The 17584-nt window shown below is 40.1% G+C and overlaps 1 protein-coding gene across 1 annotated transcript in view; it reads right to left on the bottom strand.

The window, feature by feature from the left end:
* Nucleotides 1–16537, bottom strand: part of LOC132401316 (adhesion G-protein coupled receptor F1-like) — a 35238-nt gene extending 18701 nt beyond the window's left edge. The window contains exons 1-3 of the mRNA XM_059983449.1: nucleotides 16330–16537; nucleotides 6717–6944; nucleotides 717–922 (exon numbers count right to left, since the gene is read on the bottom strand). Coding sequence (XP_059839432.1) covers nucleotides 717–922; nucleotides 6717–6944; nucleotides 16330–16537 — 642 coding nt within the window. The remainder of the gene's footprint in view (nucleotides 1–716; nucleotides 923–6716; nucleotides 6945–16329) is intronic.
* Nucleotides 16538–17584: the final 1047 nt, after the last annotated feature.

A 17584-nucleotide genomic window follows, 5' to 3' on the forward strand; every position in this document is an offset into this window, starting at 1 on the left:
TCTTTGACCAAAATGTACTAACCTTTTAACCCACTCCACAATCAACCTAACACTACTACAAACACTAGGGTTACAATCTAACCTTCCTTCATACATAACCCATAAGCCACCATTTTTCTTTCATCCATATGCCTATTCAAGAGTTTCTTAAATATCAACCTGTACTATCACATGTGGAAATGGTAAAAAAAATCCTTTGACATCTTCTCCAAACTTTTCTCCACTCACCTTAAAAAGGATACCCTCTGGTATTAGCCATTGCCACCTGGGAAAAAGAATTTGTCTGTCCATTCTATCTGTGCTTTTTTAGAATCTTACATCCCTATATCAAGGAATCTCTTATCTTCCTCCATTCCATAGAGAAAAGCCCTACCTTGCTCAAACTTTCCTCATAAAACATATTCTCTAATCCAGGCAGCATTTGGTAAATCTCCTCTGTCAGTAATTATGAGGTTTTCAATGGTTCCAACATAATCAAGGATTCTAAAGAGGAAACGGGGTGGGGGAGGGGAAGCACGTAGCTTCCCGTATCTACAATTCATTGGACATATATTCAGAATTACAAATTGAGTCAGAGAGAGACAAGTTGAGACCCACTGCAATGCTGGGGGAGAGCAGACTCCTGGAATTTCTTCACGATAATATTCAATTTTCCAGAATTTATTAACAACCCCACAAACAGTACTGTTCTATCAAAATGAATTAAAAGCTAATACCGTTGCCATATACAATAAATTCAGCAAATAATTTGATGTGCAATTTTCAAACACTTCGTCCCATTCGCCATTTTCCTTGCAAAATCTTAATATTTTGCCAGAAGTATTTGGTGGACAGGATACGTTAGTTTCCATATACGAGTTGGGTTTGCTACGGTTCCAATGGTAGTCACTCAACGTCCCCTCGATGCATGCTTTAGCATTCTCTAGAGAGATATTCAAAGGAAGGGAAGAGACATTGTTGAGTAACCTGTGAAGGACCGGTTCTCTTTGCATCATATTTTTATACAATGCATTTCCTTCTTTGGTGATCATCTCTAAATTGTTTTGCATCTGAGCTGCATCTTGCTGGGAAGCTTCTGTCCTTGGTGGTCTGCTTGGTTTTTTTTAAAATCACCATGATCAATTCCCTATTTTCCCATTAGGGTAGGTTAGTATAGATGTACACTTGATGGTCAGTGTAGAGAGGATGGGCTGCAGGGCCTGTTTCTGTACTGTATGATTCTGTTGTCCCATGTATTACATCACAACACTGGTCTGCTTTCTGCTTATTATAAGTATTCTCATATTTCCATCCAGTCCCTTTTTTTACTGAGTAATGAATATACATATATCTAATTTAATAAAGTACATTCTAAAAAAGATACACGATGACACAAATTACATCTACTGAACAAGCTCCAGTGACTGAGTTCAAACCTGACTGCATCAGTAGAGTTTGCACATCCTCATTCTGATTACCTGGGTTTCCCCTGGCTGTTCCTGTTTCCTACCACATAACTGAAATGTATTGGTTGGTGGCCACTGTAAATTGTCCTGTGTGTGTTAGTAAGATCTGGGGTGTATAAGATGATGACCCACCACAATGCTGGGAGAGAACAGACCCCTGGAATTTCTTGGCTATGATATAATGTAATATTTCTTGGGTGTATAAAATGAGGAGAGGCATTGACCATGTGGATAGTCAGAGGCTTTTTCCCAGGGCTGAAATGGCTAGCATGAGAGGGCACAGTTTTATGGTGCTTGGAAGTAGGTACAGAGGAGATGTCAGGGCTAAGTTTTTTATGTAGAGAGTGGTGAGTGTATGGAATAGGTTGCTGGCAACGGTGGAGGTGGATACAAAAGGGTCTTTTAAGAGACTTTTGGATCGGTACATGAAGCTTAGATAACTAGAAGGCTATAGGTAACCCTAGGTAATTTCTAAGGTAAGGACATGTTCGGCACAGCTTTGTGGGGCCAAAAGGCCTGCATTGTGCTCTAGGTTTTCTATGTTTCTATAAATGGGAATATGGGGAGAATAAAATGGGTTAGTGTGGGATTAGTGTAAACGTGAATGTTTTAGGGTTGGTATGGATCCAACAGGGTAAAGGTCTTCTTCCTGTGCTGTTGTTGAATGTTGTTTTTTTTCCATGTTACACCCTGACCAGCGCACCCAGAAAATTCTTAATATATATATATATTATATAGAAATATTAATATATATATATTATATAGTAAAGAAGTTCCCCCTCATGTTACCCCTAAACTTTTGCCCCCTAACTCTCAACTCATATCCTCTTGTTTAAATCTCCCCTACTCTCTACTCTCAATGGAAAAGCCTATCCACGTCAACTCTATCTATCCCCCTCATAATTTTAAATACCTCTATCAAGTCCCCCCTCAACTTTTCCATTGAGAGTAGAGTAGGGGAGATTTAAACAAGAGGATATGAGTTGAGAGTTAGGGGGCAAAAGTTTAGGGGTTACATGAGGGGGAACCTCTTTACTCAGAGAGTGGTAGCTGTGTGGAACGAGCTTCCCATAGAAGTGGTAGAGGCAGGTTCAATATTGTCATTTAAAGTAAAATTGGATAGGTATATGGACAGGAAAGGAATGGAGAGTTACGGGCTGAGTGCAGGTCGATGGGACTAGGTGAGAGTAAGTGTTTGGCATAGACTAGAAGGGCTGAGGTGGCCTGTTTCCATGCTGTAATTGTTATATGGTTATATATAAATATATGTGGTAAAGAAAGTTGTCTTTGATCCTTGATGTTTCAAACTTTTTGAACATGCTATTAATATTAGATTTCATGTTTCTAGTAAAGGGCCAGGATTTTAAGGCATCCTGTATATTGAATCAGAAAGCAAAATGATTCAGAAACAAGATTGCAACCAAAAGAGGTTCAGTCCATTATTGCTGTCTCAGCTGGCAACAAAAGTTTATTTATTGTAAAATGTGGAGAAGTAAACATGGGATTAATACTTGTGTATTAAACAACTGGTACATTCATCAGCAGAAATCTTTCTTCAGAATATCAGGCTTCAAGATGCAAGAACCTTAACAGTGTTGATGAACAGAAGGGTCATGGAATCCAAGTTCATTGCTCCCTAAAGGTGGCTAGAGAGATTGATAGGGTGGTTAAGAAGGCATTTGGCATGTTTGCCTTTATTAGTCAAGGCATTGGGTTCAAAAGTCAGGAAATTATGTTGCAGCTTTATCAAACTCAAATTAGGCTGCATCTGGAGTATTGTATATGATCTGGTCGCCTCATTATATGAAGGATATCGAAGCTTTGGAGAGTGTGCAGAAGATATTGTTTGGATTAAAGGGCATGTGTTACCATGAAAGGCTGGGCAAGCTTTGGTTGGTTTGTCTGGAGCGGTGTAGACTGAGGGGAGACCTCATTGAGGTTGATAAAATTATGAGAGGCATGGAAAGAATCTTTTTTTTCCAGGGTTGAAACGTCTAATATCAGAGGACCTGCATCTAGAGTGAGAGGGGGTAAATTGTTTTTTTTTAATACCGAGAGTGGTGTGTGCCAGGAACCACCTGATTAGTGGCAGATACATTAGGGACTTGGAAGAGACATTTAGATAGGCATGAATGTGATGAACATGGAAGGATATGTAGGCAGAGGGGATTACTTTAGTTGACCATTTGATTGTTTTTTTTTGCTTTGGCACAAAATTGTGCACTGAGGGGCCTGTTCCTGTGCCGCACTGTACTGAGTTCTCTGTTCTCATATTCTTAGAGAGGCATCATAAATCAAAATACTGGGAAATCAGCCACAAAAGATTTGCAATTGTTTGCCTTCACTCAGCTGAAGTCGCTAAAGGTACAGGGTAGAGTTACAGGGATATCCAAAATGACTAGAGAACAATGAATTTGCATTTGCAAAGTCCTGGATAAAATATTGACATAGGATTCAGCAAGACAAGCTAATCATGATCTTTCCACTGGTAAGATTGACAACACTCTAATGGAAATTAACAAAGCAGGAAAGAGCTCTAAATGCAAAGCTTACGGGAGCACCAAGAACATGACAGATAAAAGCTGTAGAAACAAGGTAAAAATTCTAGAAACTCACAGGATTTCTCATCTATAAAATCAGTCAAAGTAACAATGAAAATCACAGGTACCAAAGGAAACAAAACCCACAAGGGGTTAGGCTCCATCAAAGTGCATGAGGTAAAAATAACTGCATAGTCATAGAATCCAAAGGTAGATTGAAAGCAATATCGGGAAGGCCCAGAGCACCACTTGAGAATATTGTTCTTCAAGAAACCTGCTTTGCTCAAGGTTCAGTTGAAGAAGAAGTATTTGATTGAATCCTTCAGTTGTTTTTTCTGTTACGAGTATTGAGTTTGAAGGAGATCATCAACAAAGAAAGGAAAACAGAACATAGAACATAGAAATCTACAGCACATTACAGGCCCTTTGGCCCACAATGTTCTGCCGATCAAGTAACCTACTCTAGAAACCGCCTAGAATTTCCCTACCACATAGCCCTCTATTTTTCTAAGCTCTATGTACCTATCTAAGAGTCTCTTAAAAGACCCTATTGTATCTGCTTCTATCACTGTCACCGATGGTGCATTCCACACACCCACCACTCTCTGTGTGAAAAACTTATCCTTGACAAGCCCTTTGTATCTACTTCCAAGCATCTTAAAACAATGCCCCCTTGTGTTAGCCATTTCAGCCCTGGGAAATAGCCTCTGACTATCCACACGATCAATGCCTCTCATCATCTTGTACACCTCTATCAAGTCATCTCTCATCCTTTGTTGCTCCAAGGAGAAAAGGCCAAGTTCACTCAACCTATTCTCCTAAGGCATGCTCTCCAATCCAGGCAATATCTTTGTAAACCTCTTCTGCACCCTTTCTATGGTTTCCATATCCTTCCTGTAGTGAGGTGACTAGAACTGAGCACAGTACTCCAAGTGGGGTCTGAACAGGGTCTTATATAGCTGCAACATTACCTCATGGCTCTTGAAATCAATCACACAGTTGATGAATGCCAACACAATGTATACCCTCTTAACAACACTGTCAATCTGCTCAGCAGCTTTGAGTGTCCTACGGATATGGACCCCAAGATCTCGCTGATCCTCCATGCTGCCAAGAGTCTTACAACTAATATTATATACTGTCTTCAAATTTTACCTACCGCAATGAACCACTTCACACCTATTTGGGTTGAACTCCATTTGCCAATTCTCAGCCCAGTTCTACATCCTATCGATGTCCCGTTGTAACATCTGACAATCCTCCAGACTATCCACAACACTCCCATCCTTTGTGTCATCAGCAAACCTACCAACTCACCCTTCTACTTCTTCATCCAGGTCAGTTATAAAAATCACAAACAGGAGGGGTCCCAGTACAGATCCCTTAGGCACACCAGTGTGTGTGTGTGTGTGTGTGTGTGTGTGTGTGTGAGAGAGAGACCAACCTGTGATTCATACACACAGGTACGTTTATATAAAGCCGTTTATCTGTGAGTTCTTTTTAAAAGGCCAAGCAATGCATTGTATTTAGTGATAACCGTAAAAGAGTTAACTTTAACTCTTGTTAAAGAGTGTTGAAGCCTTAGCTTTAACACTTCTATCTCATTAAAAACGGCATCACCTGCTTTTTGTGTTGTTACAATTATCCACAAACACTTGCTGAATCCATCTGAAGAGACCTTTAGAAGAAACAGTCATGTGTCCAGCAGTTCCCACATCTGAGAGATTTCTCATCCACAAAATTGAAACAAAGAGGACAGACATTGCAAAAATAAATGCACTTGAAGCAGATAATGCACAGGTTATCTTACAAATCATTGTGCTGGAGTACTTCTTTTAGTCTTATCACTTTAAATTGTAACTAAGCAATAAAGTCGTTACTTACGTTTTAGGACATAAATAGAGAATTTTGCATCTTTGCTCTGATTTCCATCATTTTGAAATATGCATTTATAGACAGTATTATTTCCTGTTGAATTCACTTCAAAGCTCCAACATGTGTTTCCGTCAAGTGTCCCACTTTGACCGTAAACTACTATGAACGAAAGGTAAATAAAACTAATTTATGAATCAGAATTAGAATCAGGTTTAATATCACCAATATGTGTTGTGAAATTTGTTAACTTTGCGGCAGCAGTACAATACAATACATGATAATAAAGAGAAAAAAGAAAAATGAATTATAGTAAGTATATTATCTATATTAAATAGTTAAATTCACTAAGTAGTGCAAAATATAGGGGAAAAATGTAGTGAGATAGTGCTCATGAGTTCAATGCCCATTCAGAAATCTGATAGCAGTGGGCAACAAGCTGTCCTGAATCGTCGAGTGAGAAACTAAACCGGACCCTGGCAACATTTCAGTTTGTTTGGGGTCTGAGCCTGACATGGACTTCTAGGTGTGTGTCAGATAATAGTAAGCAACAAAAGGCATCCATAATTCACATTAGTCAATGAGCAAATTGTTTAAATAATGCAATTGGTTGCATTATGGCAAGTTCAGAATGTTACAGAGGGATGGATCATCTTAATATTTTACTCCTTTTGCATTTTGATAGTTTGTCCCATTGAGGACAGTCTTTCATTAGTTCTATTGTGTTTCTTGCATTTACTGTGAATGCCTACAAGAGAATGAATCTCAGGTTTGTTTATGGTAACATGCATGTACATTGATAATAAATTTACTTTGAATTTGAACTTTAAACTCCACAGAAATATGAATAAAAACTTACCTTTTGCATCAGTGTCACCATCTTGTTTCACTGAAACATCATAGCTTTCACTGTCGTTCTTGATGCAACATTGAAACTTAATAGATTCTTTAGGACCACTTTCTTGCAATACTGTGTAATTTAATGGTTTAACTACTATTTCCTCAGGGAGAAGATGGACTTCTACATTAGAATTGGCTTCATGTGTGATTGATCCATTTTCAAAAGTCAGCATACAGGTATAACTTCCTACATAATACAACACACAAGAGAAATATACTTGAGAATGACTAGAAGCTAAGTGGTGCATTTATATATAGAACATGAGAATAATTTGGTCTTCATTTTGTAAACTGCAAGTAAGCTTCATAGTTCCATGCAAAGGAGATTGAAAGTGAAACTAAAATAGGAAACTACAGGGCTTCAAAACTTAGATTTACATTGTCATTTTCAGTGAGCTACAGGCTTATGTAGGCTCCAATATAATGGACACAAAATGCTGGTGGAACACAGCAGGCCAGGCAGCATCTATAGGAAGAAGCACTGTCGATGTTTTGGGCCAAGACCCTTCGTCCGTGAAGGGTTAGGAATGTGAACATCTTTCTAATTGATCCACCTTGATGCAAATTGAAGGAAAAATAAAGGACTGTTTGGAGCTTACATTGGGTAGAGTAATAGAATCATAGTGTCATAGGGCAAGGAACAGTGCCGTTGGCAAGGTGACTATCTGAGCCAGTCCCACCTGCTTGCATTTGGCCTTTATGCCTCTAAATTTTGCCTTTTTATGTCCCTGGCCAAATATCTTTTAAATGTTGTAATTATTACTGTCTCTACCACTACTTGCTCCAGCACCTCACTCCATATACTCATCATCCCCTGTGGGGAAGACTTGCCCTTTGGGTCCCTTTAAAATTTATTTTCCTTTCCACCCATAGTTAAGATACCTCATAGGCCGAACAATGTTTCAATTCAAGACTTTATTCCTCACTACATAGCTAAACCTCTGGGCTTTCTGTCATCAACATGTTTGAAAAGTAAACCTTGTTGTACGTGGTGGGGTGGGGGGGGGGGGTCAAGAAAAACTATTCACTTTTCAGTTGGCACTGGGCTTCCAAACCTGAACTCTATTCTATTTTACATCCCCCAGTCTTCTAAATGAGTAGTGGGGTGGAGATATGCCTCCACCAGAGGAGGAGTAAGGTACTCCTTCCCTCCATTCGTTGCAGGTCACCCTTGGGCAAGGTGTAGCACCCACTTAGCCCCCCAATTCAGGGCCACGTGAAGCCATGGGAGCCAGTGGAGGATGCTCGAATGAGTGGTTGGCATATCACAATTCCTGGTTATGCGACCACTGAGGTTAGGCAAACAGTCTTGGGAGAGCATTGATCATGGCTGATGTCACCTGTCTTGTAAAGACACTGCCCAGAAGAAGGCAATGGCAAACCACTTCTGTAAAAGAATTTGCCAAGAACAATCAAGGTCAAAGATCGTGATTGTCCGCATCATATGACACAATACATAACGATGATAATGACTCTTCTAAATCTCTTCATGGCATCAAATTGTCTCTTCCAAACTGAAGCCTTCCAGTCACCTCCCAGGAATGAAGGAGTTAACAAATGAGGAGCATTTGGCAGCTTTGGGCCTGTACTCACTGGAATTTAGAGGACTGTGCGGGGATCTCTTTGAAACCTACCAAATGTTGAAAGGACTAGATAGGGTGGATGTGGAGAGGATGTTTCATATGGTGGGCATATCCAGTACTAGAGGGCACAGCCTCAAAATTGAGGGGTGACCTTTTTAGAACAGAGGTAAGAAGGAATTTTTTTAGCCAGAGAGTAGTGAACTGTGGAATGCTCTGCCACAGACTGCAGTGGAGGCCAAGTCAGTGCGTATATTTAAAGTGGAACTTGATCGTTTCCTGATCAGTCAGGACAACAAACGATATGGCAAGAAGGCAGGTGTATGGGATTGAGTGGGATCTGGGATCAACCGTGATGAAATGGCAGAACTGGCTTGATGGCCAGAATGGCCTAATTCTACTCCTATGTCTTATGGTCTTACCTTCCCTGTTTAATTCCATTGCTAAAACAGCTTGGGCATATATCTGCTCTTTCCCTTATCCCACACCATAACACTGAAATCCTGCAAAGATTTTCTACTCTCTGATTGCCTCATGGCAACGTCTTCTGAAAGTGTGCCAGTCAGCTTCCTTACACACATTAACGTATACATATGCACGACTACTTCTGAGTCCCTTATCAACAGTTTTTGTTATTTCTGATTCTCTTCAAGTTTAAGTTTGTTGTCCTCTGACTGTATATATATACAAACAAATGAAAAAAACACTCCTCTGGCCACAGTCCACCCATGATACACAATACAGTCCACACAACAGCACAGAAGGCAAAATATTCACTGTAAATAAGTTAATAAACTATAATTCAACTATAAACAATAAGCTGTACAGCTCTTCTCCAGTTCCAGCCTTTTGAGTATTAATGTTTTCTTCGATCCCACTCTTACTGACGATGTCATCAGCTATCTAGGTTGAATTTGCTGTAACCTTACTGCTTAGCTTCTTGGCTCCACCCACCTTCTCTTTCTGTAAAACTTCATTAAAAGCACCTGTTTCGCCAAGGAGAATGTCCACATTAAAATCTCCTCCCTGACCTTTGATTACATTCTTATGTTAAAAGCACTACATAAGTAAAGTTTGTGCTGCAATGTCCTGTTGTCCTTCAAGGATAACACAATGAAATTGGACCAATTCCTGTAAAGGTATGGATGGGGATGGTAGGTAGGGACAAGGAAGATATCAATGGCATTGAAAGTGAAGGGAAGGCCCTTCTGGAGGGGGTGAGGACTGTCTTCCGAAAACTTACACCCTCTCAGAAATCCCATTATGATAGTAACCTCCCTGTTTGCTGGAGAAATTGTGGAAATCAAAATGCAACCCATCATATTTTCTGGGACTGCCCCATTATCAAAGATTATTGGAGTGGGATATACAATGCCACACAAGACATCTTTAAATGTGAAATACCCTTAGAAAGTAAGACTATATATTTTGGGTATATACCTCAAGAATACTTAAAAAGAGATAAATATTTAATGAATATACTGCTGGTAGCTGGTAAAAAGACTCTTACTAGGAAGTGGTTATCACAGGAGAGCCCAACCTTAAATGCATGGATGGAAATTACAATGGACATTTACAAAATGGAAAAAATAACAGCATCTGTTAATCATAAGTTGGAACAATTTGAGTCATACTGGGAAAAATGGCTTAACTACATAACACCTCATAGGCCTGATTTTATCCTCACAAATCAATGAATATGTTGTAAAAAAAAAGATCACTCCCTACTTGTACATAGTTTTCTCCTTTTGCTCGTCCTTTCTTTCCTCTCTTTTCTATAAGTGTATACCTCAGATAAATATTATGTGGAGATCTGTGGCATATATGACTATGATATATATGTACAATATCTGAAATACATTTTATGGAAATGTTTGTTTGATGGTGAGCTTCAATAAAAAATAAATTACAAAAAAAAGTGAAGGAACGGAAAGAAATTAAGAATTCAGAGTGTATTATATTTTGACTGTCAAGGAGGGTGTGGGGAGAAATTTTGTAACGTTGCCCAAGGTTGTGGAGGCAGATCTTGGACAAAGTTAGGAATCAAAAGTTTGAGTGTAGTATGGCTAATGTCATGGGCTGTGTATATTTCCATCCAAGGAGTATTGCAGGAAAGAAAGATGATCTCAGGGCATGGATCAACACTTAGAATTATGATACTGTAGCCAGTAGTAAGACTTGGTTGCAGGAGGGGCAGGACTGGTAACTCAGTGATCCAGGGTTGTTTTAGATGTGACAGCAAGGGAGGGATTAAAGGAGGAAGGGTGGTGTTACTAGTCAAGGAAAATGTCATGGCAGTGCTCAGTCAGACTAGAGAACTTTTTAGTGAGGCGTCATGGGTGAAACTGAGATAGAAGAAAGATATGACCACACTAATGGGGCTATATTACTGACCACATAACAGTCCGAGGGATTTAAAGGAACAGTTTTGTAGAGAGATCCTAGACTGTTGCCAGAAACATAAGGTTGTTTTAGTAGGTGGTTTTAACTTTTCACATATTGACTAGGACTCCCATATCGTAAAAGGACAGGATGGGATAGAATTTGTCAAATGAGTTCAGGAAAGTTTCTTTTATCTGTAAGTAGAAGTCCCAAAGACAGAATGTGCGATACTGGTTCTGCTTGGTAGGGAATGATGCAGCGCAGGTAACAAAAGTTTGTGTAGGGGAACACTTTGCACTAGTGATCACAATGCTATTGGTTTTGAAGTAAATATGCAAAAGATGGGTCTGATCCACCGGTTGAGATTATAAATTGGAGAAATGCCAAATTTGATGGTATCAGCAAGGATTTGGTAAATGTGGATTAGAATAGGCTGTTTTTCGGCAAAGTTGTACTTGGTAAGTCGGAAGCCTTTAAAAATAAAATTTTGAGAATATAAAGTATGTGCCTATCAGAATAAAAGGTAAAGGTAACAGGTTTAGGGAGCCTTCATTTTCAAGAAATCTTGAGGCCTTGATTAGGAAAATAAGAGGTGCATTGCAGGTATAGGCAGATAGGAATTAATGAGGTGCTTATGGAGTATAAGAACTGCAAGGGAACACTTATGAAATAAATCAGGAGGTTTAAAAGAAGGCTTTAAGTTGCCCTTGCAGACAAGGTGAATGAAAATCCTGAAGGATTTTCTACAGATATGTTAAGAGCAAAAGATTATAAGGGACAAGATTGGACATCTGGAGGATCAGATTGGTAATCCATGCATAGAGTCAAAAAATGATAGGGAAGATCTTTAATGCATTTTTTCACCTTTGTTTAGTCAGGAGACACAGAGCGAGTCTACTGAATTAAGGCAAAATGGCATCAACTCCATGGACTCTATAGGTTCCAGAGGAGGAGGTGCTTGTTGTTTTGAGACAAATTACGGTGGATAAATCCGAATGATATGCCAGGGTGTTCCCTCGGACCCTGTGGAATTTAAGGGGAGAAATTATCAGGGCCCTAGCAGAGATATTTGAATAAACCTTAACGACAGGTGAGGTGCTGGAGGACTGGAGGATAGCCAATGTTATCTCACTGTTTAATAAAGGCTCTAAAACTAAGCCAGAAAATTATCGGTCACTGAGCCTGACATAACTTTTGGGGAAGTTATAGGCAGTTATCTTAAGGAACCGTGTATATGAGTATTTGGTTAGACATACACATTGAGTCTATATTGATGAAGGAAGAGGAGCAGATGTAGTGTATATGGATTTCAGCAAGGCATTTGATAAGGTACCTCATGCAAGTCTTATTGAGAAAGTAGGGAGGTATGGGATCCAAGCAGACCTTGCTTCGTGGATTCAGAACTGGCTCGCCCACAAAAGGCAAAAAGTGGTTGTAGATGGGTCATATTCTGCGTGGAGGCCAGTGACCAGTGGTGTGCCTCAGGGATCTGTTCTGGGACCCCTACTTTTCGTGATTTTTATAAATGACCTGGATGAGGAAGTGGAGGGATGGGTTCTTAAGTTTGCTGATGACACAAGGGTTGGAGGTGTTGTGTAAGTGTGGAGGGTTGTCAGAGGTTATAGCGGGACATTGATAGGATGCAAAACTGGATTGAGAAGTGGCAGACGGAGTTCAACCCAGAGAATTGTGAGGTTGTTCATTTTGGTAGGTCAAATATGATGGCAGAATATAGCATTAATGGTAAGACTCTTGGCTGTGTGGAGAATCAGAGGGATCTTGGGGTCCAAGTCCATAGGACTCTCAAAGCAGCTGTGCAGGTTGACTCTGTGGTTAAGAAGTCATACGATGCATTGGGCTTCAATCATGGGATTGAGTTTAAGAGCTGAGAGATAATGTTATATAGGACACTGGTCAGACTCTACTTGGAGTACTGTGCTCAGTTCTGGTCACCTCACTACAGGAAGGACGTGGAAACCATGGAAAGGGTGCAGAGGAGATTTACAAGGGTGTTGCCTGGATTGGGGAGCATGCCTTATGAGAATAGGTTGAGTGAACTCAGCCTTTTCTCCTTGGACCGATGGAGGATGAGAGGTGACCTGATAGAGTGTACAAGATGATGAGAGGCATTGATTGTGTGGATAGCCAGAGGCTTTTTCCCAAGGCTGAAATGGCTATCACGAGAGGTCACAATTTTAAGGTGCTTGGAAGTAGGTACAGAAGAGATGTCAGGGGTAAGTTTTTTATGCAGAGAGTGTCGAGTGAGTGGAATGGGCTGCCAGCAGCAGAGGTGGAAGCGGATATCATAGGGTCTTTTAAGAGACACCTGGATTGGTACATGGAGCTCAGAAAAATAGAGAGCTCTGAGTAACCCTAGGTAATTTCTAAAGCAAGTACATGTTTGGCACAGCATTGTGGGCTGAAGGGCCTGTATTGTGCTGTAGTTTTTCTGTGTTTCTATGTTTCTACATAGACTAATTTAAGATAGTCTGCCTGGCTTAGTGCGTGTTAGGCCGTGTCTAACCAAGCTTACAGAGTTTTTTGAAGAAATTACCAGGAAAGTTGATGAAGGCAAGGCAATAGATGTTGTCTACACAGACATTAATAAGGCATTTGACAGGGTCCCCATGGAAGGTTGGTCAAGAAGGTTCAGTTACTGAGCATTCAAGATGAGCTAGTAAATTGGATTTTGTCATATATATCTGGATGATAATGTGGTTAACTGGATCAGCAAATTTGATGGTGGAGGGGACAGTGAGGAAGATTTTCATGACTTGTGGCAGGATCTGGACCAACTGGAGCAATGGGCTGAAAAATGGCAGATGGAATTTCATGCAGACAAGAGTGAGGTTTTGCACTTCAGTAGGACCAACCTAGGTAGGTCTTACACAGTGAATGGTTGGGCACTGCGAAGCATGGTAGAACAAATGGATCTGGGAATACCACAAGACCATAAGATATAGGAGCAGAGTAAGCCATTTGGCCCCTCGAGTCTGCTCCACCATTCTATCATGGGCTAATCCAATTTTTCCAGTCATCCCCACTCCCCTGCTTTCACCCCATACCTTTTGATTCCCTGGCTAATCAAGAACCTATCTATCTCTGCCTTAAATACACCCAATGACTTGGCTTCCACAGCCACTTGTGGCAACAAATTCCACAGTTTTACCACCCTCTGACTAAAGTAAATTTCTTTGCATCTCTGTTCTAAATGGATGTCCTTCAACCTTGAAGTCGTGCCCTCTTGTCCTAGAATCCCCTACCATGGGAAATAACTTTGCCATATTTAAACGGTTCAGGCCTTTTAACATTCTGAATGTTTCTATGAGATCTCCCCCCATTCCCCTGAACTCCAGGGAATACAGCCCAAGAGCTGCCAGATGTTCCCCATACAGTAACTCTTTCATTCCTGGAATCATTCTCGTAAATCTTCTCAGAACCCTTTCCAATGTCAGTATATCCTTTCTAAAATAATCAGCCAAAAACTGCACGCAATACTCCAAGTGTGGTCTCACGAATGCCTTATTGAGCCTCAACATCACATCCCTGCTCTTATATTCTGTACCTCTAGAAATGAATGCCAACATTGCATTTGCCTTCTTCACAACTGACTCAACCTGGAGGTTAACCTTTCAGGTATCTTGCACAAGGTCTCCCAAGTCCCTTTGCATCTCTGCATTTTGAATTCTCTCCTCATCTAAATAATAATCTGCCCGTTTATTTCTTCCACCAAAGTGTAGATCCAAAATTTATTGTAAATGATGCCACAGGTTGATGGAGTCACAAATAAAGCTTTTGGCATATTGGCCTTCATAAATGAGTACTGAGTAAAGGAGATGTTATGTTGAGGTTGCATAAGACATTGTTGCCTAATTTGGAGTATTGTGTGCAGTTTTGGTCACCTATCCACAAGAAAGATGTAAATAAATTTGAAAGGGTACAGAGAAAAATTTCAAGGATGTTGCCAGATCTGTATGACCTGAGTTATATGGAAAGATTGAATAGGCTAGGACTTTATTTCTTGGAACGTAGAAGCTTGAGAGGAGATTTGATAGAGGTATACAAAATTATGTGGGGCATAAGTCGGGTAAATGCAAGCAGGCTTTTTCCACTGATGTTAGTTGGGATGAGAAATAGAAGTCATGGGTTATGGGTGAAAGGTGAAAAGGTTAAGGGGAACATGGAGGGTGGTTCTTCATGCAGACGGTCATGAGGGTGTGGAACGAACTGCCAGCGCAAGTGGTGCAAGCAAACTTGATTTCAATGCTTAAGAGAAGTTTGGATAGGTGCATGGATGGTAGGGGTATGGAGGGCTATGGTCCCAGTCAGGTGGATGGGAGTAGGCAGTTTAAGTAGCTTGACATGGACTGGATGGGCCATAAGTCCTGATTTTGAGCTGTAATTTTTTATGACTCTGTAACTCCATAACACCTCAGCAACAAATTGTGTATACAGTACCTGAAGTAATGGCTATGATATTCATTAGAACTATTCTCATTTACTGTTTTTGATATCATTATTTTGATCATGTATATGAACATATAGAACATAGGACAGTACAGCACAGTACAGACCCTTCGGCCCACAATGTTGTGTAGACCCTTAAACCCTGCCTCCCATATAACCCCTCATCTTAAATTCCTCCATATACTTGTCTAGTAGTCTTTTAAATTTCACTAGCGTATTTGCCTCCACCACAGAGTCAGGCAGTGCATTCCATGCACCAACCACTCTCTGAGTAAAAAACCTTCCTCTAATATCCCCCTTGAACTTCCCTCCCCTTACCTTAAAGCCCTCTTGTAGTGAGCAGTGGTGCCCTGGGGAAGAGGCACTGGCTGTCCACTCTATCTATTCCTCTTAATATCTTGTACACCTCTATCATGTCTCCTCTCATCCTCCTTCTCTCCAAAGAGTAAAGCCCTAGCTCCCTTAATCTCTGATCATAATGCATACTCTCTAAACCAGGCAGCATCCTGGTAAATCTCCTCTGTACCCTTTCCAATGCTTCCACATCCTTCCTATAGTGAGGCGACCAGAACTGGACACAGTACTCCAAGTGTGGCCTAACTGGAGTTTTATAGAGCTGCATCATTACCCCGTGACTCTTAAACTCTGTCCCTCGACTTATGAAAGCTAACACTCCATAGCTTTCTTAACTACCCTGTCTACCTGTGAGGCAACTTTCAGGGATCTGTGGACATGTACCCCCAGATCCCTCTGCTCCTCCACACTACCAAGTATCCTGCCTCTGATTGAGCTCTTCATTCAGATTTTTGCAAGTTCACTAAAATAGTGAGGAAACCCAGTTTGCTCAATACTTATTTTTGCTTATCTCTAGGATTTTCAGCTTTTGATATTTTATTTCTTTTCATTATTTATACCTGGTCAATTTACTACTTCAGTGAATGCCACTTTGTTTTCTTGTATAAGACTTCTCCTAAGTTTCTGGAAAAATAACCTGTAGCAAACATCTTGCAATAAAGACAGCCAAAACCCTTCCCTATTAAGAAAATAACATTCAGTTGGCCAAAGCTGCAAAAGCTAGAGCAATCATAGAAAACTACTATGTAGTCTTAGACTTTATTCAAACTTTTTGTTAATTCAACTTACCTTCCCAAATTGAAGTTGCACGCACTTCAAATCTGCTTGTAGATTGTTCATCATTTTTCTGAAATTGATAGAGACGTTTAGAAATGGGTGCTTTTTTTTCATCTTTTGGTGCCTTGATGAACCACGTTGATTCTTCAGCTAAGTCTCTAATGATGCAGTTCACCGTAAAATTTTTATTATAATGAACAACCGCAGGAGAGACTTCCATCTTCAGAAGTCCTAAAGGAAAATTGCCATTTGTTACAAGGGTAAGTATTTTCACATTACATTTAAAACACTGTTCAGAACTTACTGTTTCTCAGCATCACTGAAATAATACTGATCAAGTCAAGATAAGTTTATTGTCATTTAATTACAAAGTATATACATGTATATAACATATATAACGTAAATAGAAATGAGATGTTTCTCCGAACCAGGGTGTAAAGCACAGTAGCACACTTTGCACATAATAACTTATGAAGGTAAGGATAAAATCTACAGAAGAATCACACATACAGTAAATAACAAACTAAAGCATGTTAATATTAAATATTGTAAGGCATGGAACAGATTAACTTCAAATACAAACTCAGAAGCTTAATGGCTTGGGGGAAGAAACTGTTTCTTATTTTCCTCTTTAACAAAGAATATTAGATTATTGCATACTATAATTCCACAAAAATAAAGAAGAACATGCATTTATATTGCAACTTACCATATTTTCAATATGACCCACATTAATGGGTAATTAATTGCCTAACATGCTTGGCTATACCTGTGGGCCATTTTGGGTGACACAACTAGTCCAGGTAGTAGAGCCGTGGCCTCACATCACCAGAGACCTGGGTTTGATCCTGATCTTGGGTCCTCTTATTGTGGAGTTTTACATATTCTCCCTATTGCCTTGTATGTTCCTCTTGGAAGCTGCAGTTTCCCACCAGGCTAGTAGGTTAATTAGCCACTAGAGTATAGTAAGTGCATCTGCTTGTGAGGTGGAGTGTGGGGTTGTTGGTGAAAATGTGGGAAGGCTAAAAGCATTGAGTTTAATGCAAAGTTAGTGTAAATTTGTGGTTGGCCACATTGGATTTTTATTCCCAGGGGTGCAGGAGAGTGAGAAGTTACCTCACAGAAGTTCCTAAATCCTGAGGGGTAGTCATAGCTTTTTCCCCAGGACTGGAGAATCCACATCTAGAGGACACATGTGCAAGATACAAAGGGAAAAATTTAATAGAAACCTGAGAGGTAACTTCTACACAAAAAGAGAGCAGAGATT

This window comes from Hypanus sabinus, chromosome 10 (assembly GCF_030144855.1).
Source record: "Hypanus sabinus isolate sHypSab1 chromosome 10, sHypSab1.hap1, whole genome shotgun sequence".
NCBI classification, from domain to species: domain Eukaryota; kingdom Metazoa; phylum Chordata; class Chondrichthyes; order Myliobatiformes; family Dasyatidae; genus Hypanus; species Hypanus sabinus.